The sequence below is a fragment of the Carcharhinus amblyrhynchos genome, chromosome 29 (genome assembly GCF_965287045.1).
Source record: "Carcharhinus amblyrhynchos chromosome 29, sCarAmb.v2.hapA, whole genome shotgun sequence".
NCBI lineage: Eukaryota > Metazoa > Chordata > Chondrichthyes > Carcharhiniformes > Carcharhinidae > Carcharhinus > Carcharhinus amblyrhynchos.
In genome coordinates this window covers 4,554,910-4,577,875 of record NC_137352.1, presented here as the reverse complement: position 1 = coordinate 4,577,875, position 22,966 = coordinate 4,554,910, and the positions used below count along the sequence as shown (strand labels likewise).

General features: G+C 45.8%; 1 protein-coding gene across 1 annotated transcript in view; it reads left to right on the top strand.

Annotated features, from left to right (window-relative positions):
• The window catches only part of LOC145359751 (ubiquitin-associated and SH3 domain-containing protein B-like), a 147,364-nt gene that overhangs the window by 104,756 nt on the left and 19,642 nt on the right, over positions 1-22,966 (top strand). The window contains exons 2-6 of the mRNA XM_080214510.1: positions 3,228-3,281; positions 13,840-14,026; positions 17,206-17,404; positions 18,938-19,107; positions 20,869-21,077. Coding sequence (XP_080070636.1) covers positions 3,228-3,281; positions 13,840-14,026; positions 17,206-17,404; positions 18,938-19,107; positions 20,869-21,077 — 819 coding nt within the window. The remainder of the gene's footprint in view (positions 1-3,227; positions 3,282-13,839; positions 14,027-17,205; positions 17,405-18,937; positions 19,108-20,868; positions 21,078-22,966) is intronic.

The following is a 22,966-nucleotide window of genomic DNA, read 5'->3' as shown; positions in this document are numbered from 1 at the left end:
GGGCAGTATGGTCAGTGCAGAATTCTGGGGCTGAAGGGCCTGTTCCTGTTCTGTAATTTTCTTTGTTCTGAGAATCTTATGAAATTATCCAGTTTTGTTTTCACAAAGAGTTGTCGGTGGGAGGTGGTTAGAATCATTATCAGTTTCCATATCCTGCCCGTGCCTGATCAGGTGATGAGCTTATTTGATGCGTCAACTGTCTCTCTTGTCTCCAGTTTCTAACGCCTCCACGTCTCTGCTTGTTTCTAATTCTCATTTGTACTCGTCATGTTGAAGCCACAGCAATTCATTTAAATGGACAGCACACATTAGCTTTGCTGGGGGGCATGCCCCTTTAAGAGAATGGGTCAGGTGACCCAGGACACACAGGCTCTACCCTGGGTGGATTTATCCTGGGTAATTTTGTGCTAGGTTTGTAATAAACTGTTGCAGTCAGCTTAATACCCTAACCTCATGGTTTATTATCACTCTCAGTAACAGAGCTCATATATAACAGCTTTGGGGTGCCAGTTTGTAATTAAGCTCGGGCTATTACTCTGCCCTTTTGCTAATCTACAGGTACTGGGGTCAGTTGTTCTGTGCAACTGGTGGCTGAATCCTGATCTGTGTGGTTTTACACAAGTCAGTCAGAAACACGTAATCTTTTTTGTGTTTTTAAAAATGTGTAAGGAAGTCATGAAGTTTAAGTTTATGTATTAGTGTCACAAGTAGGCTTACATTAACACTGCAGTGAAGTTACTGTGAAAATCCCCTCATTGCCACACTCCAGTACTTGTTTGGGTACACTGAGGGAGAATTTAGCATAGCCAATCTTTCGGACTGTGTGGACAAACTGGAGCACTTGGAGGAAACCCACTCAGAGATGGGGAGGACATACAAACTCCGCACAGACAGTGACCCAAACCGGGAACTGAACTTGAGTCCCTGGCACTGCGGAGCAGTGGTGCTAACCACTGTGCCACCGTGCTGCCCACAGAGAGATTACAGATGCTGATGAGGGCAAAATAGGAGTGGTGCAGAGATCTGAGGGTTGTAGGGCTCGAGGAGATTACATAGGGTGGGGAGGAGGCCATGGAGAGATTTGAGAACCAAGATGTGAATATTAAAGTTAAAGCTTTACCAAGCCCTAAAATCCATGTAGATCACCGGCAGTGGCTGAGTGGGACTTGGTATTAGTCAGATGACAAGGAGCAATGTTACATGGTTGGGGTTCTCCATAATGAGGTCTGAGTGAGTGACTTGGTCTTTGTGCTCCCTGTAGTATAATAGGCTGATTGAATTGGGATTATTCCAACTCTGATTGTTCATGCTTGATTGATCTATGGTGATTTTCCTGAGAAACATTCCTCTGTCATCATCATCATGTGATAGATGTGGGTGTTACAGGACGCACACTTAACCCTGAACATCCTGCATTCAGCTTCACTTGGTGATTTCTTTTTAATGAAATGTATTTTCCTCTGATGTACAAGTGCAAAATAACCCATGCTGACAACCTGAACTGTAGACCGAAAATTCTGGAAATACTCAGCAGGTCAGGCAATACCTGTGGAGGGAAATGGAAATATTTCAGGTCTGTGACCTTTCACCAAAACTGAAAAAGGTTTGAGATGGGATGACATGGTGGCACAGTGGTTACCATTGCTGCCTCACAGCGCCAGGGACCCAGGTTCGATTCCTGGCTTGGACCATTGTCTATGTGGAGTTTGCATATCCTCCTTGTGTCTGCGTGGGTTTCCTCCGGGTGCTCCGGTTTCATCCCACACTCCAGAGATGTGAAGGTTAGGTGGATTGGCCATGGGAAATGTGTGGGGTTACAGGAACAGACTGCGGGGTCGACCCGGGTAAGATGCTCTTTTGGAGAGTCAGTGCAGACTCAATGGACCAAGTGGCCTCCCTTTGCACTGTGGGGATTATGTTTCTATTTCGAACACATCGAGCTGATAGGCTAATGATGTTTTTCTCACCACAGATACATCCTGATTATTTGATATTCCAACATTTTCTGTGTTTGTTTCTGTCTTGTTACGCAGTCTTTGTTCCATTCTGAGTTTGGGATCTGAAGATTGAGTCCAAGTCACACATGAGAAGCCTGATCGTGTATTGCAGGCTGAAATTCCCAGTGCATGACTGAGGGAGTGCAACACTGTTGGTGATGTTGCCTTTCAGATGAGATGTTAAACTTGGGCTGGTTTAAAAGATCTCTTGTCACTATTTTGACGAAGAGCAGTGAAATTCTGCCTGGTACCCCAGCCAATGTTGATCCCTCGATCAGTTTCACTCCAACACAGATGGATCCGGTGATTACCAGATGCAAATTCCTTCTGATCTGATGCTACTTAGAAACATCGAAAATAGGAGCAGGAGGAGGCCATTTGGCCCATCGAGTCTACTCTGCCTTCATTTTGATCATGGCTGATCATCTAACTCAGTAGTCTGAACCCACCTTCCACCCATTTCTTTTGATCCCCTTCACCCCAAAAGCTAAATCTAATTTCTTCTTGAAAATATGCAATGTTTTGATCTCAGTTACTTTCTGTGATAGTGAATTCTACATATTCACCACTCTTTGGGTGAAGAAATTTCTCCTCATCTTTGTCCTAAATGGGATGGGAGAGTGGCAATGATTGTGCCTGTCAGTGTTGTCTGATATAGTTTGATGATAAGAAAGGCACAACAATATTTAAATAATATTTTATGTATTCTCCAGGATATGTATAACTCCAGATCACTGACCCTCTCTTTCCGATACAGAATAATGAACTAGACTCTGGGCATTCCAGCCTTACTTTCTGTCAGTTCTGAAATGTTGCAGGGTTGGTACGAGAGGACACAGGAATTTCAATCCTTATTGCTGGATATTTGGCCCAAGTTTTTTGGGGTTGAAGGGTGGGGCTAGGTGGGTTGAAGTTATTTTCTCCATATTTGTTACAGTGTCCCAACACTGTGTGTGTGTGTGTGTGTGTGTGTGTGTGTGTTATACATACTGAGTGCGCGTGTGTATGTAACTGGACTATTCTGTTTGGTGCAGAATGTCATGTCCGAGTAACACTGAGCTGAGGGACGTAACCAAGGTGTGGTAACCATTTGCTTCTCCCCAGTTGGAATCTGCATGGACAGCAAGGTGCTGAGAGCTATTAGCAGCGCTCAGTGATGAGCTGAAGTGATGGAGAGAGTCCGTCTAGTACCCGGTGTTAACGATTCTTCTTTCATCTTTTTCCTTCCAGACTAAAGGCGTTAGCATCCACAGGCGGGAAGAGTGTCCAGGCAGCTTGTGATTGGTTGGTATGAGATTAATATGTACAAATGTAGTTAATGCTTTTCTCTTGCAGCTTAAGCTTGCACCATGAACTGATCGTTTATTTTATGATTTATTCATTTCTAGAGGAGATTGGTACTAATTGAACTGTAAAGTTCATGTGGAGTGAACACGAAAGCTGTAATTTCCTTTTTGATTCACTTGATTTCCTGTTAGGTAAACCACCAGGCATTCCAAGTAAAGATGTCTTTACCACTACACAACACCGAAAATACTCGAGGGTGACTTGCTCCAGTATTAAAGACAAAGGGTGGGATTTTATGACCTCGCTCGTCCCAAAACTGTAAAATCCCTGTGGTAGGCCGGGTGGTAAAACTCCAGCCAAGGGGTTTCAAACAATGATGGAATTAGGACATGTGGAGATAGAGGGTGGAATCTCCTGCTTGCACCAGGAACAGGAATCGTGACAAGCAGCAGAGTGAAGAGTCAAAAAATCAGATTCCCGCCAGCAAGAAATGAGGTTGGAATTTTATTCTCCTGAAGTCTAAAGGCAGGTTGGGTGTCCTGTAGAGCTATGTCAGCAACCCCATGAATTCTCATTTAAAAGGTGAACAGACTGGAATCCTGCTCCCCGTCCAAGTTAATTGCCCCACCAGAGGGAATTTAGGAAGGTCACGTTGATGAGTGGCATGCAGGGTTAACCTCTTCCTGGACTTTGAGGTCAGTCAATGCAGTTTTCCCCTTCCTTTCTCACAGTCACAGACAGATATGGACTGGCTATTCCACAGGCTGTTCCAAGGCTGGGTACAGGGAAGGGATGAGACTGTGTGGATGGATGGGGTGTTGGTGAATGGAGAAGCAGAGTGGAAGACTCCAGGTGCTGCTTAACATGGTGCCAGGGTGTTGGAAGCTAAGAGGTACCAGTGGGATGGGCCACTTCCTCTGACCAAACCCCCCACAACACCGCACCCCCCCCCCCCCACACCCGCCCACAGTGAGATTTCAATGTGCTCCTTGCACATGCCTATCTAAAGAGCTGAACAGCGCAAGATCTCACATGTTCAGTCACCCTGCTGTGCAGAGGGAGTAACTTTGACCTCCGCTCCAGCCACCGGCCTTGGTCCCCAGAGTAGGAACTATTTCTGTGACGACTCGAGGTGACTTGGTGTGCCAGACGAATACGAGATTTATTCAGTGAGTGAAAATAGTTACAACTGAAGGATTTGCGACACAACAACACAGCTCTGCCTCAACCACTCCCCCAACTCGCTCTGCCCACCTCCAGCCCCAGGGGTGGATGCCCTCCTCCTGATAGGCCAAGGTTCACGTGCCAGTCACGGGGCTTGTGAAGGGTCACTTCTTGAAGGGGCCACAATTTGGAGCTACCACAATTTCCTTTGGTGGGAAGATCAGGAACTGGACGACATGATCTTAAAATTAGAGCCAGCTTTTCGAAAGTGATATCAGGAAGAACTTTCTCCACACAGAGGGAACTGGGATAAATCTGGAACTTTCCTTCTGGAAGACTGAAGGATGTTGGTGCACATTTTGGAGTTGAGCAAAGGAACTGTCTGTGCCAAGGATCCTTGGTAATTACAGATGTTTCCTTGTAACTGAGTTAAGGAGGAAGTCTTAACCAAAAGGATTGTGAATCTGTGGAATTCCCTGCCCAGTGAAGCAGTTGAGGCTCCCTCATTGAATGTTTTTAAGGCAAGGATAGATAAATTTTTGAACAGTAAATGAATTAAGGGTTATGGTGAGCGGGTGGATAAGTGGAGCTGACTCCGTGAAAAGATCACCTATGACCTTATTAAATGGCGGAGCAGGCTCAAGGGGCCAAATGGCCTACTCCTGCTCCTAGTTCTTGTGTAACGTTACAGGGTTTAATTGGGTTCATAGAATGTTACAGCATGGAAGATGGCCATTTGACTGAACAACCGTATGCTCACCCAGAGTAGAGTTTTCTAATGAGTTTTCCTGTGAATTACGAAAGAGTGGGTTCCTGTTACACTTTTTTAAAAAGGAGGGAGTCACAATTCGATATTGTGGGTGTGTCAAGAACAGACATGATACGCCAAATGGTACTGAACCGGGAGCCCTGAGCTGGGAATAGCATCAGCTCACTGCCTGGTGGATGAATGTTCACAGCGAAGAAAGAGCCATAGTTTGGCACTGGATTTACTTCAGAGAATATGAGAAGGCTGGTGTGAGCAATGGGAATGCCGAATGCTTTCTCATGAGGTTGAAATGAAGATAATAGCGTTGAGTTTGTTGTAGGAGTTTTTTTATTCTGTAATATTCTGTATTGTGTCTAACCTGGCATTTGCCTTTTTTTTTAGAAATGTATTTATCAAGGTTCGTGAGGTTGGAGATTTCTGCAGATTAGGGGCTGGTGTATGTTGGAAATTTTTGCCCATTAGATTGAGACTGTTCAAAGTCACTTCACTCACTACAAGCAGCAAAGAGAGTACTTTTTTTTTAATCCCACTCAATTTAAACCCAGGTCAGAGTTTAACTCACTGCCCCAGTCTTTCACTACCCTCAGTATTGTTATAGTTCGGGTCAGAAACTCCAAAGTGTTTATGAAGCCCACCTGAAGCATTTTGAATTTGGCTACAATAAAGAACAAAGAACAGAGAAAATTCCAGCACAGGAACAGGCCCTTCGGCCCTCTAAGCCTGCACTGACCATGCTGCCTGACTTAATTACAGCCCCCTACCCTTCCAGGGATCATATCCCTCTAACCCCATCCTATTCATGTATTTGTCAAGACATCCCTTAAAAGTCAATACCGTATCCACTTCCACTACCTCCTCTGGCAACGAGTTCCAGGCACCCACTACTCTCTGTGTAAAAAATCTGCCTCATAAATCTCCTTTAAACCTTGCCCCTCGCACCTTAAACACATGCACCCTAGTAACTGACTCTTCCACCTGGGAAAAAGCTTCTGACTATCCACTCTGTCTATGCCTCTCATAATCTTGTAGACTTCTATCAGGTCACCCCCCCCCCTCCCCCCCCACCCCCCACAATTTCCGTCTCTCCAGTGAGAACAAACCAAGGTTCTCCAATCTCTCCTCATACCTAATGCCCTCCATATCAGGCAACATCCTGGTAAATCTTTTCTGTACCCTCTCCAAAACCTCCACCTCCTTCTGGTAGTGTGGCGACCAGAATTGAACACTATATTCCAAGTGTGGCCTAACGACTAACGTTCTATAAAACTGCAACATGACTTGCCAATTTTTAAACTCAGTGCCCCAGCCAATGAAGGCAAGCATGCCGTATGCCTTCTTGACTACCTTCTCCACCTGCATTGCCACTTTCAGTGACCTGTGTATCTGTACACCCAGATTCCTTTGCCTATCAATACGCTTAAGGGTTCTGCCATTTACTGTATATTTCCTATCTGTATTAGATCTTCCAAAATGCATTACCTCACATTTCTTCAGATTAAACTCCATCTGCCATCTCTCCACCCAAGTCTCCAACTGATCTATATCCTGCTGTATCCTTTGATGGTCCTCATCGCTATCCACAAATCCACCAACCTTTATGTAGTCTGCAAACTTACTAATCAATCCAGTTACATTTTCCTCCAAATCATTCATATATATTACAAACAACAAAGGTCCCAGCACTGATCCCTGAGGAACGCCACTTGTCACAGCCCTCCATTCAGAAACACACCCTTCCACTGCTACCCTGTCTTCTGTGACCGAACCAGTTCTGTATCCACCTTACCAGCTCACCTCTGATCCCATGCAACTTCACCTTCTGCAGCAGTCTGTCATCAGGGACCTTGTCAAAGGCCTTACTGAAGTCCATGTAGACAACATCGACTACCTACCCTCATCAATCATCTTCATCACTTCCTTAAAAAACTCGATCAAGTTTGTGAGACACGACCTCCCCTTCACAAAACCATGTTGTCTCACAATGAGAAATCCACTTATTTCCAAGTGGGAATAAATCCAGTCTCGAAAAATCCTCTCCAATAATTTCCCTACCACTGATGTAAGGCTCACCAGCCTGTAATTACCTGGATTATTTTGCTACCCTTCTTAAACAAAGGAACAACATTGGCTATTCTCCTCTGGGACCTCCCCTGTAGCCAGTGAGGATACAAAGATTTCTCTCAAGGCCCCAGCAATTTCCTCCTTTGCCTCTCTAGTATTCTGGGGTACATCCCATCAGGCCCTGGGGACTTGTCTACCTTAATGTTTCTCAAGAACCCCAATATCTCTTCCTTTTTGATCTCAACATAACTCAAATTATCTACACACCCTTTCTCAGACTCACCATCCACCTTTTCTTTGGTGAATACTGACACAAAATATTCACTTAATATTCACCCATTTCCTTTGGCTCCACATGTAGATTCCCTCCCCTGTCCTTGAGTGGACCAACCCTCTCCCTGGCTACCGTCTTGCTCTTTATATATGTATAAAAAGCCTCGGGATTTTCCTTAATCCTGCTGGCCAATGTTTTTCATGAGCCCTTTTAGCCCTTCTTACTCCTTCCTTAAGTTTGTTTCTACTTTCCTTGTATTCCACACTTGCTTTGCGTGTTCCCAGCCTCTTAGCTTTGACAAATGCTTCCTTTTTCTCTTTGACTAGGCTCACAATATCTCTCGTTATCCATGATTCCCAGAACTCGCCATACTTGCGTGGCACAGTAGCATAGTGGTTAACACTGTTGCTTCACAGCTCCAAGGATCTGGGTTCGATTCCCGGCTTGGGTCGCCGTCTGTGCAGAGTTTGCACATTCTCCCCTTGTCTGCGTGGGTTTCCTCTGGGTGCTCCAGTTTCCTCCCACAGTCCAAAGATGTGCAGGTTAGGTGGATTGGCCATGCTAAATTGTCCCTTAGTGTCTTGAGATGCGTAGGTTAGAGGGATTAGCGGGAAAATATGGGGATAGGGCCTGGGTGGGATTGTTGTTGGTGCAAACTCGATGGGCCGAATGGCCTCTTTCTGCACTGTTGGGTTTCTATGGTTATCCTTCATTCTTACATGAATGAATCCCTATCAACTTAACACTTGAAAGCCTCCCATATGCCAGATATTGATTTGCCCTCAAACATTCTTCAGTTCCTGCCTAATATTGTTGTAATTAACCTTCGCCCAATTTAGCACTTGAACTTGAGGATTACACTTATCTTTATCATCAGTGCCTTGAGGCTTACTGAATTGTGGTCTCTGTTGCCGAACTACTCCCCTACTGACACATCGACCACCTGGCCAAGCTCATTCCCCAATACCAGGTCCAGTATGGCCCCTTCCCTAGCTGGACTATCTACATACTTTTTCAGGAAGCCCTGCTGGATGCTCCTAACAAACTCTGCCTCATCCACACCCCTAGCGCTAAGTGAGTCCTAGTCAATATACGGAAATTAAAATCTCCCACCACAACTTTTACACCTTGCCAAAATCTGCCTATATATCTATTTCTTGATCTGTTGGGTGGCCTTTAATTAATCCCCAACATTATGACTACACCTTCCCTATTCCTGAGCTCTACCCCTATTGCCTCACTGTATGAGCCCTCTGAGGTGTCCTACTGGAGTACAGCTGTGAATTCTCCTTAACCAGTAGTGCAACTCCCTTATCCCTTTTACATCCCGCTCTATCCTGCTTGAAACATCTGCATTCTGAAATGTTAAGCTACCAATCCTGTCCTTCCTTTAGCCAAGTCTCTGTAATGGCAACAACATCATAGTTCCTCGTACTAATCCAACCTCAAAGTTTATCTGCCTTACCTGTAACACTTCTCGCATTGAAACAAATGTACTTTAGTCCATGAGATGTTAAACTTCGGGTCTGATTCAAGTGACCCAGTAGGGATCTTTTATCAAATAAAATTTATTTAAGAATGTAGTTAACATGTATAGTAAGATAATTAGCAAGAATTTTTATCAATTACAAACAAGAAACAAATTTACCACTCTAATGTATAACTCTTAATGAATATTGCTAATGTATTCCAATTAAAACCATAAACAATAAAAACCCTTTTCACAGGTTTATTGCTGCACAGGCTAAAGCTCACATGATACTGGAATACAGTTCCCTGGGTTGAATGCTGATTTCAAATGATCTTGAAAACTCAGAGCAGCCTCCAGTCGTATCAGTTCTCCAAAACACCAAAGCACAGATTAATTACTGCAGCGTGGCAACAAGCTTTTCTTTCAGCTAACTGGTAAAATTTTCAAAGCAAAACTGAGAGAGAAAGAGACTTTTCTTCCAGCTTGCTTCTAAGATTGCCTCTAACCCTGCAGCCAAAACAAAACTAAAAACAACCCTTGTCACCTGTAAACATTTTTTTCTCCTCTCATAATGACATCACCCAAGGCTGTGGCCATGATTTTAAAAAAAATCTTCTAAAGTAATACTAACATCACAGTACCATGCAGATGGGGTTTTATCTAGAACTATATCAGAAATATATCCTGCTTTATCAGAACTGGGTTTGCTCCAAAAGAGAGATCAATGCTCATCCCCATTGTAGACATCAACTTGACAAAGTCAAAGGAAATTCTTGTGCCACACATGAAACATAGAAACTGAAAGCAGGAGTCGGCCATTCAGCCCTTCGAGCTCCGTCCTACGTTTCGATCATGGCTGATCATCAAATTCAATATCTTGATCCCCCATATCCCCTGATCCCTTTAGCCCCAAGAGCTAAATCTAATTCCTTCTTGAGATCAAACAACATTTTGGCCTCCTACATTTTGTAGTAGTGAATTCCACACATTCACCAACCTCTGGGTAAGGGGAAGAGTAGTTTTCTGTTGCTGCACTTTGGAATACCTTCTCTGACGTGGTGTCCAGCTGAGGCTAAAGAGTGCCACTTACTATTTACCACACTCCCATTGGCTGCAAGTGCCTCTCATCCAATGTCAAACCAATACTCTGAAGTGGTGTTCTTCTGTCTGGAATAGTCTGCAGTGAGGCCCGAACCTAATTTTTCTGACCCAGAAATGTGAATGTTTCCTGAGGGCATTGTGCTCTGGAATTCCCTTGCTAAAACTCACTTTATCTCTCCCCCTTTTTAAGATGCTTCTAGTAAAGACACATCTGAATACAAACTGTTGTGAGCCAGTCAGTTATTCCATCTGGATATGTGTCTATAATGAATGCCAACTCAGTATTGAGCCCCACATTTTAACTTGTACTGAAGAGAAGTGTTTAGTGACAGAGATATCCATATGTAATCACCTGGTATTGTTCAGGTCACTGGAATTTGGATTGTAGGTGACAGACTTCACAAAGGGAGAGAAAATTTCTAAAAATGAATGTAAGGTTTAAGCTTCTCACTTAATCCTCACATTCCTGGTCACTGTCAACATGAGAGACCAGATACCATGGAGGGAGAGGGCAAAAAAAAATCAAAAAGGGAAGAGGAAGAACAAATGATTTCTATTGTGTAATGGTTGGTAAGCAGTTTCAGGTATAACCCTTGCTGACACCACTATCGATTTGAGACGTGTAGAAGCACTAACCAGGCCAACCCTGCAATACTCCGGGGATCCCTTAACCGTTTACTATTGCTGCATCGCTATTTGCAGGAAGTGGCTTGTGTGGTTAGCCCGTGTGTGTGAGTGTATTTCTGTCTAAAGTGGCAGGTGCTATAGAAGAGGATGAAACATAGCAGTATTTATGCAGACAAAGGCTTTCTTTTTTAAAACAAAACCTCTCATCTGCTCTGCATGTGCTAAATCTCTCTGTTGTCTGGCCCTGTTAAAGGCTTACGTGAATGAATTGGTGTTAAAATTTACTGTAGTAACATGAATTCTTCGAATTGGACACCAGCTCTGCCATAACCTTTATTAATTAGACTTTCTAATAAATACCAACGCTAACCTGATCTCAGCGAGAGCCTGTGCAATAAAGCAATGACTTAAGCTTGAAATTGTTTGAGGCCACTGCCTCCAACCTGTCTCTGTGGGTGACAATGAAACTCTCTCCATTGATCTTAAAGCAGACAGGAACTTTGGGAGTTGAGTTGGGGAGTGAGGCCATCTCAATTCCCTTTATACTCAACAATTTCTACTTTAACCCTTAAAAATCAGCACTCTGTTCCAATCCTGTGGGAGTCAGGCACCTTCCCACCACTTGTCAGTCTTTTTGGATGAACTCAACTTATCACCAGGTTCAAACCAGACAGCATCATATCCAATCCCAACCTAATCTTGTCTGATTTCTACATACCGATTTTCCAGATAGGATCGCATGCAGGAAGAAGGAAACCAGATGATATCTCTTCCCTAGTTGAGTCTTCAACCAAGCTTGGCACCCCATCCATCCATTCTCTACTGCAAGCCACTCATCTCAAACCCCTGCCAATTTCTGCATCAGTTTAAACAGCACAGAACAGGGTTGCACAAATTTGGAGATGCAGGCTGATTTTTTTAAAAAAATTCATTCATAGGGTGTGGTCGTCGCTAGCTAGGCCATCCCTGAGGGCATTGAAGAATCAACTGTGGATCTGGAGTCACATGTAGACCAGACCAGGAAGGACATTAGTCCTCGACAGACATTAGTAAACCAAAATGAGTTTGGTCATCATCAGACTTTTAATTCCAGATTTTTATTGAATTCCAATTTCACCACCTTCCACGGTGGGATTTGAACCCGGGTCTCCAGATTACTAGTCCAGTGACAATATCACTACGTCACTGCCTCACAATGAACCTCTGCTCTGTGTGGGAGAGTTTCCCCCAGAGTTCAAAGGAATACCCTCTGTTGCACAGCTCAACTCTTTCGTTAGTCAAGCATGAACTGCATTCTCCTGGGAGGGAAAACCACAGACCTAGTGCTTCCTAACAGATGATTAAAGCAAGAAGTATTTATAAGATGTTCCCCACCAGGCTCTTGAAGTTTTTATGGTACGTGTGGTACACAAGCCCAAATTCATTAATTCCAGTTCTCTGATTTTGGCCACCTTGCAAGTTAATCTGTTGAACAATGGAATTGGCCAAGAATGACCCAGGCTGGTTGATCTATTCCTGTTCCAAAAAATTCAAGCTTTCAATCTTACCAGACTTGGGCAACCCTTCCTCCACCTGAATCATTCACTCCCTCCAGTGTGAACGATCGACAAGATGGTCTGCAGTAACTTACCTAAGTTCCTTCGACAGCACCTTTAAACTTATGTTTCCACAACCAAGGAGGACAAGGGGAGCAGATGCATGGGGATGTCCATGTGAGCCTCCGCTGAACAATGTGTGGTTATTGTAATTGAAATAATAATTCAGAGGTTGAGTTTGAATCCCGCCGTGACAAATCACATTTAAATCTTCGCGTTTGGTCTGGCACCAGAACAGCTTTATGAAATGATCTGGATTATCATCAAAATCTAACTGCTTCACAAATACTCTGAGGGGAAAGGTCCCTAGACCTTGATGCAGTTTGGTGAACACCTTATTCCAGTTCCACAACATATTCTTGACTCTTAATATCCCTCAAGAGAACTAGAGGTAGGGCCCCTATCTCAAGAAGCAACTAAGGGACAACAGAGAGGCGTCTGAGCAGTCCATTTAATTATGTTCCACTATTCAAATAGATCATGGCTAATTTGCATCTTAAACTCCATCTACCTGTTCCTTAAACCCAACAGAAATGGATCCAATTTTGTTTTGATACTTTCAGCAGGTCCCCAGCCTCTCGAGCTTTTTCAGGAGGGTTATTTCAGCCGTCAATCACCCAGGACATGGAGCAGGTTGGGAAATAGTGTGTGGATGTGAACAATACCCCTCTGATTCATCAGCATCCCAGTTTTTGTTGTTCAAAGATGGGCCAAACGGCCTCCTCTATCACATTTCTATGACTCACGGAAATCTGAATGCAGTTAGAATCATTGAATTCCTACAGTGCAGAAGCAGGCCATTTGGCCCATTGATTCTACATGGACACTCCAATGGAGCATCCCACCCACACCCTATTGCTATAAACCCCTATCATAACCCTGCTAATTCCTGCCCGCCTCCAACCTACACATCTTGGGATACCAAGGGGCAATTTAGCATGGCCAATAACCTTTGGACTGGGGGATGAAACCCACGCAGAGACAGGAAGAACGTGCAGGCTCCACGCATATAATCACCCGGGGCCCCTAGCACTGTGAGGCAGCAGTGCTAACCATTGTGCCACCATAAGTTCTATGATTGTACATTGGTGCTCTGTACAGGAACAGCACTCAAAGTTCATCATCTCGTCCTGTATACACTGAGCTGAAGCATTTGGTGAGACGGAGAGTTGCTGGGTTGATTGACTCTCCACAAAGTCCCCTGTGCCTGTGTAAAAACAACAACGGGAGAGATTGTTTCACCTCACTGCCGTACCCTCCCTCCCCTGCAGCTTGATGGTTTTAATTCCTTTCTGTCCTGCTGCACAGTTGATTTAGCCGGGTGGGGAGTGACGGCTGGATGAGGGCTGAGAGTGGACGCAGCGACACCCCATTGATTTTTCTTTTCAGTCTCTGTGCCTATCTGATAGCGGAGTGTTTTTAAATAAGTGCCATCCTCTGAGTCAGGAAATTCACTTCAGTCTCTTCTTTTTCCGCTCCCCCCTTTGTGTCAGGCTGTTTTCCCACGTTGACGACCCCTTCCTGGATGATCCTCTTCCTCGGGAATATGTTCTTTACCTGCGTCCCACTGGACCGTTGGCCACCAAGCTGTTTGAGTACTGGCATCAGTCACGACAAGTGTGCGGCAAAAACAAGGCTCACAACATCTTCCCTCACATCACCCTCTGCCAGTTCTTTATGGTGAGTGACCCGAGTCTTCACAACCTGTTTCTGAGGAACCTCCAGGGTTAAATCTGGGGCTTAGATTCAAACTACTCAAAGAGAGGCCATACAATCCATTGTGCCTGTCCTAGGAGGGACCATGTGACAGGATTAGGAAAGTTTAATTTATTTATTTTCTCCTCTTCGTATCTGGCACATGTTGGCGTATACTCATTGAAAAGAAATGTCTCTGGGAAGGGATGTGTCACTAGGTCTTGAAGCACTGAGTTTAGTGTGTCACTGAGAGGGTTTAGTGTGTCACTGCATCCTGTAACTGTGGGTTTAGTGTGTCACTGCGTTCTGTAGCACTTTGGGTTTAGCGTGTCACTGGGTTCTGTAGCACTGTGGGTTTAGCGTAGCACTGTGGGTTTAGCGTGTCACTGGGTTCTGTAGCACTGTGGGTTTAGCGTGTCACTGGGTTCTGTAGCACTGTGGGTTTAGCGTGTCACTGGGTTCTGTAGCACTGTGGGTTTAGCGTGTCACTGGGTTCTGTAGCACTGTGGGTTTAACGTGTCACTGGGTCCTGTAACTGTGGGTTTAGCGTGTCACTGGGTCCTGTAGCACTGTGGGTTTAGCGTGTCACTGGGTCCTGTAGCACTGTGGGTTTAGCGTGTCACTGGGTCCTGTAGCACTGTGGGTTTAGCGTGTCACTGGGTCCTGTAGCACTGTGGGTTTAGCGTGTCACTGGGTCCTGTAACTGTGGGTTTAGTGTGTCACTGGGTCCTGTAACTGTGGGTTTAGTGTGTCACTGGGTCCTGTAACTGTGGGTTTAGTGTGTCACTGGGTCCTATAGCACTGTGGGTTTAGTGTGTCACTGGGTCCTGTAACTGTGGGTTTAGCGTGTCACTGGGTCCTGTAACTGTGGGTTTAGTGTGTCACTGGGTCCTATAGCACTGTGGGTTTAGTGTGTCACTGGGTCCTGTAGCACTGTGGGTTTAGCGTGTCACTGGGTCCTATAGCACTGTGGGTTTAGCGTGTCACTGGGTCCTATAGCACTGTGGGTTTAGCGTGTCACTGGGTCCTGTAGCACTGTGGGTTTAGCGTGTCACTGGGTCCTGTAGCACTGTGGGTTTAGCGTGTCACTGGGTCCTGTAGCACTGTGGGTTTAGTGTGTCACTGGGTCCTATAGCACTGTGGGTTTAGCGTGTCACTGGGTCCTGTAGCACTGTGGGTTTAGCGTGTCACTGGGTCCTGTAGCACTGTGGGTTTAGCGTGTCACTGGGTCCTGTAACTGTGGGTTTAGCGTGTCACTGGGTCCTGTAACTGTGGGTTTAGCGTGTCACTGGGTCCTGTAGCACTGTGGGTTTAGCGTGTCACTGGGTCCTGTAGCACTGTGGGTTTAGTGTGTCACTGGGTCCTGTAGCACTGTGGGTTTAGCGTGTCACTGGGTCCTGTAACTGTGGGTTTAGTGTGTCACTGGGTCCTGTAGCACTGTGGGTTTAGCGTGTCACTGGGTCCTGTAGCACTGTGGGTTTAGCGTGTCACTGGGTCCTGTAGCACTGTGGGTTTAGCGTGTCACTGGGTCCTGTAACTGTGGGTTTAGCGTGTCACTGGGTCCTGTAACTGTGGGTTTAGCGTGTCACTGGGTCCTGTAACTGTGGGTTTAGCGTGTCACTGGGTCCTATAGCACTGTGGGTTTAGCGTGTCACTGGGTCCTATAGCACTGTGGGTTTAGCGTGTCACTGGGTCCTGTAGCACTGTGGGTTTCGCATGTCACTGGGTCCTGTAACTGTGGGTTTAGCGTGTCACTGGGTCCTGTAGCACTGTGGGTTTAGGGTGTCACTGGGTCCTATAGCACTGTGGGTTTAGCGTGTCACTGGGTCCTATAGCACTGTGGGTTTAGCGTGTCACTGGGTCCTGTAGCACTGTGGGTTTAGCGTGTCACTGGGTCCTGTAACTGTGGGTTTAGCATGTCACTGGGTCCTGTAGCACTGTGGGTTTAGCGTGTCACTGGGTCCTATAGCACTGTGGGTTTAGCGTGTCACTGGGTCCTGTAGCACTGTGGGTTTAGCGTGTCACTGGGTCCTGTAGCACTGTGGGTTTAGCGTGTCACTGGGTCCTGTAACTGTGGGTTTAGCGTGTCACTGGGTCCTGTAGCACTGTGGGTTTAGTGTGTCACTGGGTCCTGTAGCACTGTGGGTTTAGCGTGTCACTGGGTCCTGTAACTGTGGGTTTAGCGTGTCACTGGGTCCTGTAACTGTGGGTTTAGCGTGTCACTGGGTCCTGTAACTGTGGGTTTAGCGTGTCACTGGGTCCTGTAGCACTATGGGTTTAGCGTGTCACTGGGTCCTGTAGCACTGTGGGTTTAGCATGTCACTGGGTCCTGTAACTGTGGGTTTAGCGTGTCACTGGGTCCTGTAGCACTGTGGGTTTAGCGTGTCACTGGGTCCTGTAGCACTATGGGTTTAGCGTGTCACTGGGTCCTGTAGCACTGTGGGTTTAGCGTGTCACTGGGTCCTGTAGCACTGTGGGTTTAGCGTGTCACTGGGTCCTGTAACTGTGGGTTTAGCGTGTCACTGGGTCCTGTAACTGTGGGTTTAGCGTGTCACTGGGTCCTATAGCACTGTGGGTTTAGCGTGTCACTGGGTCCTGTAGCACTGTGGGTTTAGCGTGTCACTGGGTCCTGTAGCACTGTGGGTTTAGCGTGTCACTGGGTCCTGTAGCACTGTGGGTTTAGCGTGTCACTGGGTCCTGTAGCACTGTGGGTTTAGCGTGTCACTGGGTCCTGTAACTGTGGGTTTAGCGTGTCACTGGGTCCTGTAACTGTGGGTTTAGCGTGTCACTGGGTCCTATAGCACTGTGGGTTTAGCGTGTCACTGGGTCCTGTAACTGTGGGTTTAGCGTGTCACTGGGTCCTATAGCACTGTGGGTTTAGCGTGTCACTGGGTCCTGTAGCACTGTGGGTTTAGCGTGTCACTGGGTCCTGTAACTGTGGGTTTAGCGTGTCACTGGGTCCTATAGCACTGTGGGTTTAGCGTGTCACTGGGTCCTGTAGCACTGTGGGTTTAGCGTGTCACTGGGTCCTGTAACTGTGGGTTTAGCGTGTCACTGGGTCCTGTAGCAGTGCAGGAGTGGCGAGGGGCTGGGTATTTGATACTGGGTGCCCAGGATCCATTGGTCAAATGAGCTAACCCTGGCTGGTGGTGTTGCTGTTTCAGTGCGAGGACAGTAAAGTGGAAGGTCTTTGCGAAGCCTTACAGAACACGGTGAGCCGATGGAAAGATACCTTCCCTCTTCCTCTTCCTCTGGAGCTGTACACTTCATCAAACTTTATCGGCCTCTTTGTGGAGGAGCAGAGTGCAGAAATTATCAAGAAATTTGCTGCAGATTTTGCATCAGAAGCTACGAGTAAAGCAGGTGAGAATTCTGATTTTGAAGCACATTAAGAATCATGTTAGACGAAGTGGGCAAAATCAATTAGCCGTTTGCTGTGGCTCAATGGACAGCAGTCTCACCTTCTGAGTCAGAGGTGACGGGTTCAAATAGGGTTGGGGACCAAATGCTGCCCTCATCAACAAAACTGACATCCAATTAACTAATTTTTAAAAAAAAAGTCCCAATTCTGAGGCTTGAACCCAGTTGACATTCCTGGTCTAATATTCAGGGGTGTATGGAAACTATCCAAGGTACTGCTTTGAAGGAGTGCAGGAAGTTGTCCCTTGTTTCAAGGCCAAAATATATCCCTTGATCAACATCACTCAGAACAGACATCCACTTGAGTACTGAAACATCTGCATTCCTGGGAAAACACTGCTTGATTGACAGCTCTGATTTTTCTACCTCTGACATCAATTGAATCATGTTTATTTACACAATGATAAGAGGTTTCATGTGCTTGCAGTTTCAGCTGTTGAAACTTTAAAGTTCAGGGTGATTGACACTTTTATTATCTTTTAGTAAAATTTAGTTTTCTTTTAAGAAAATGGAAAGTTATCAATGATTTTTTTTAAGAGCAGGTTTTACACAATCTATCCTATTGTCACTGTTGTTCGTTGTATCTATGCAGCACAGAGTGGGTAAATGGGCATGGAAGTGCTTTGGCTTGACATGGGGGAGCATGTGAAGCCAGAGGAGGGGCTTACCCTGGCATGAGACAATGAAGAAGACCTTTTGAATTTTCCTTTTACACTTACCACGTAGACAACAGTTCACAAGTCCTCGGAGATGCAGCGAACCACTGCTGGCCAAACTCTGAAAACTGTGTTGGACTAGGCCATGCTTATCCAGCGATGGAGCTGACCAGGACAGGGGTGCAGGCTTTTGTCCTGAACCAGCTGGCATGCATTTTAAAATCCTGTTTAAAAATGGGAATCCCTGGAGGTGGGATCAGGAATCCCAGAATCGGGTCCCTGCTGCCATTTCTAAAGGTTTCCTAAGTCATCTCAACTCAGTCAAAATCCAAGCCTGCTTTCCCCCTTCTCTCTGACCTCTTCCTACCCTTGTGTATGATGCTTGGTGCATCAATGGATTGATTGTTGCCAGCTAAAGGCATTATGAGATATGGAACCAAGACAAGTGGATAGGGTTACAATATAAATCACCCATGATTTGGTTATACGTCAGAAGAAGTTCAAGGGGCTGAATAACATCCTCTTGCGCGATAATTTGTCGTTGGCTCATCCGTTAATTAACATTAACATTATCTTTGTTCCCTGTTATCTCTCCCTCTCCGCCTCTCCCTTTCCCTCTTCGCCTCTCCCTCTCCCACTCTGCTTCTGCACACCCCCCTCGCACTCTGCGCCCCCCTCCTCCCTCTCTGCGTCTCCCTCTTTGCGTGTCTCTCTCCCTCTCCTGTCCCTCTCCCTCTCTGCGTGTCCCTCCCCCTCTCCCTCTCTGCGTGACCCTCTCCCTCTCCCTCTCTGCATCTCCCTCTCCCTCTCTGTGTTGTAGATGTCCAGGTGGAGACTCACAAGAAGCAGCTCCATGTCACACTAGCCTATCATTTCCAGCCCACACATCAGACTGCCCTAGAAAAACTGGCTCGCAGCGTCGACCTCAAACTGGGCTGTGATTGGGTGGCTGCTATTTATTCTCGTGATATCCGATTTGCTAACCATGAGGTGAATATTCTCGCACGGGGAACTGTCTGCGTGTAGACAAACATATACTTATAGCCCTTCCATATAGGACATTCAGGGATGATCTGATTTGGCACAGCAGTTAGCATTGCTGCCTTACTGTGCCAGGGACCCGGGTTCAATTATGGTTTGGGTCACTGTCTGTGTGGAGTCTGCATGTTCTCCCCGTGTCTGCGTGGGTTTCCTCCGGGTGTTCCAGTTTCCACTCAAAGTCCAAAGATGTGCGAGTTACATTGATTGGCCATGCTAAAGTGCACCTTAGTGTCCCAAGATGTGTACGTTGAGGTTTTTTGGGATAAATGTGTGGGGCTAGGGAGATGGGGTCTGGGTGGGATGCTCGGTTTGATGGGCCAAACAACATCCTTTTGTACTGTGGGGATTCAACAATTAACTTAGAGAGTGAGAAACTTTCCTCTGAGGGGGTAGGGAATCCAGAACAAAGAGACCATTTAACCTTAAAATTAGAGCAGGTTCAGGGTGATGTCTTTATGGAAGGTGTCATTGGAAATCTGGACCCCCTCCCTCAAAAAACTTTTGAGGCTGGGAGGTCCATTAAAAGAATGAGATTGATTCTGGTTGTGCAAGAGTGGTAAGGGATACAGAACAAACATGAGTGGGTGGATGGGGTTAAGATACAGATCAGTCATGATCTAATAAGGTTGTGGGACAGGCTAGATGGTTTCTCCTGTTTCTATATTCCCCTGATGTGTGTGCACCCCCCCCCACCCAAAACACTGGGGTGAAGTAAATACATGGGCCATGTTTAATTAGCTAGCCTCTCCCAGCCTGAAGGGGTTACTGCAACACTCTCACCCCACTGCCTGCCCACCTTCAGTAAATAACCCCATTGTTTGGGACGCTAATCGAACCAACACATCGGAACTTGTTGCTAAGTGATCCGTCTGTGAAAAGTGTTAAAATATTCCCACAGACGCCAAAATTGTCCGGAATGTCTATTAACCATCAACGTGTCAGTGAGGTGGAGTCAGAGAGGGACTTATGTTGAACAATCTGTCTTAAGAATCTCCACAAACCTCAGGTTGGATTATTTCATTGGCAGTAATGCTGTCAGTAGGAGATGGTCTCCAACCACAGTTAACCGGGGGAGTCACCCAGTCATCTCCCATCTGGCCGAGGCTTATCACATGTAACCACAACCTTGAATCATAAGGAGAGGTTGGATAGACTGGGACTTTTTCCCCTGCAGTGTAGGAGGATGAAGGGGTGACCTTATAGAGGGTTATAAAGCCATGAAGGGGCATAGATAAGACGAATAGCCAAAGTCTTTTCCCCAGGGTAGGAGAGTCCAAAACCTGAGGGTATAGGTTTAAGGTGAGAGGGGAAAGATTTAAAAGGGACCCGAGGAGCAATGTTTTTACACAAAGGGTGGTATGAGCTGCCAGAGAGGGTGGGAGAGGCGGGTATAGTTACAACATTTAAAAGACATTTGGACAGGTACACGGATGGGAAAGGTTGAGAGGGATTATGGGCCAAAAGCTGGCAAGTGGGACTAGTTGATTTATGAAACCTGGCTGGCATGGAGGAGTTGGGCTGAAGGGCCTGTTTCCATGCTGTACAGTTCAATGTCTGTAGTAGTGTGGGGGAGGGAAGATGTTGTGGCTGTGTTCTGGATAAATGTAATCAATGTTTTTATCTTTTATTTTGTGGATGGGTTCTCTGTACCTGGCTGGCTTGCTCTGTAACAATGTCCTGAGTACCTTTCCCCTGTGCCCTGTTTATCAGACTCTACGAGTGATGTACCCGTACACACCACAGAATGACGATGAGCTGGAATTGGTGCAGGGCGATTATATATTCATGTCCCCAATTGAACAGAGCAGCACCAGTGAGGGCTGGATCTACGGCACCTCCCTGGCAACCGGCTGCTCGGGGCTGCTCCCAGAAAACTACATCGCCAAAGCAGATGAATCCGATACGTGGGTCTTCCATGGGTGAGTAGCATTCTGCTGTCTGTGTTACAAAGAATAATGACCATGTAAACACCAGCCGTCGTCTGGGCAACCGGAGGAGAATCATAGCCCAAAGCCACCTTCAACAATGGGCAATGCAGTGATTATCGCCCCAAGATGTGTACGTTGTGGGTATTAGCGGGACACATACATGGGGTTATGGGTATAGGACCTGGGTAAAATGCTCTGTTGGAGAGACTCAATGAGCCTGCTTCTGCACTGTAGGGGCTCTATGAATTGAGAGCAAAAGTGATTTTGTAAAGTCCTAAAGCTAGCTTAAGGAGAAAGTGGAAAAGAAATGCCTTTATGGACTTGAGAGGAATTTGAAACTAACTTCAGTTGATTTGGATTGGAAGCAGTTTCCCAACACAGCCGATTCTACTCGACGTAGATTGTATCTTGGGGTGTGGGTTAATGTTCTTACTCTTATTATCCAGGAGCTTTTGAGATAAGTAGTAACGAAGTAACAAAGCAATTTAGGGTCAACAACAAACATCACTTACATTTGTGTAACGCCTTTAACATGCTTGGGGCACAGTCACCAATGGTGGAAGAATTCAAATTGGGGATCTGCAAGAGACCAGAATTAGAGGAACGCAGAGATCTTTGGGGGTTGTGGGGCTGGAGAAAGTTACAGAGCTGGGGAGGGGGTGAGGCCTTGGAGGGATGGAAGGTCATTTTAAAAATGAAGCGCAGCTTGACCCAGAACACACTGAACACGGGTCACGCGGGAACAGGACACGCTGTAATTTAAGACACCAGCAGCACAGCTTTGGATGACTACATGTTTGTGGAGACTGGAGTGTGGGAGACTAGCCAGGAATGCACTGGAATAGTCCCGTCTACAGGTGAAAAAGGCAAAGATGAAGATTTTAGCAGAGGATGAGCTGAGATGGCCACTAAATGTGGATGTTATTGAAACACCAAATCTGCCTTTGGGATGATCTCCTGGAGTCTTGGCTCAGCCAACCTCATGGATACAGACCATCTGGTCATTATCTCACTGGTGTTTGTGAGAGCTTGCTGTGTGTAAATTGGCTGATGTATTTCCTATATTATAACAGTGAGCACACTACAAAAAGCACTTCATTGTTATCAATCACTTGGAATATCCTAAGGTCCTTAAAGAGACTGTGGAAATGCAAGTCTTTACTATATGGTGAAAATTGATACTATTTTTGTAGTCTTAATGGTTGAGGAGAACATTCTCTGGATAGAGAAGGACAGAAGACTCCAGGACCTTCTGTGTAAAGTCCTTTCCAAGTTAAGCGATTGGGATTTCCAAATTTTGGAATTCTTTAGCACTGGGAGTTGTTAAGTATTTTCAAGACTGGATTCAGTAGATTTTTGGGAACTAAGGGAATTGTGGGATATTAGCACAGCATGGGAAATTGGAGTTGAGGCAAAAGATAGTCATGATCATATCTGAGTGATGGTGGAGACTCGAGGGGCTATCTGCTCTATTCCTAGTCTTAGTTATGTTGTTAATAGCTCCATTGGTAACTTGTTAGTATTTACACATTAGTAGCCTGTCTTAATGCTCTGTGATGTCTCTCTGAAAGAGCAAAGCACGAGGAACTCTATCTGTAGGTTCTGACAATTTGTTGGTGTATTACATGTAGTTACAGCATTAGTAAAGCAGGGGGATGTAATAACTGGAAATGAGAAAATGGCTGAGGCATTGAACAGGTATTTTGTGTCAGTCTTCACAGTGGAAGACACCAATAACATGCCAAAAATTATTGACAGGAAGGCTATGGCAGGTGAGGACCTAGAAACTATCATCATGAAAGGGGTAGTGTTGGGTAAGTTAATGAGGCTAAAGGTAGGCAAGTCTCCTGGTCCTGATGAAATGCATCTCCGGGTACTGA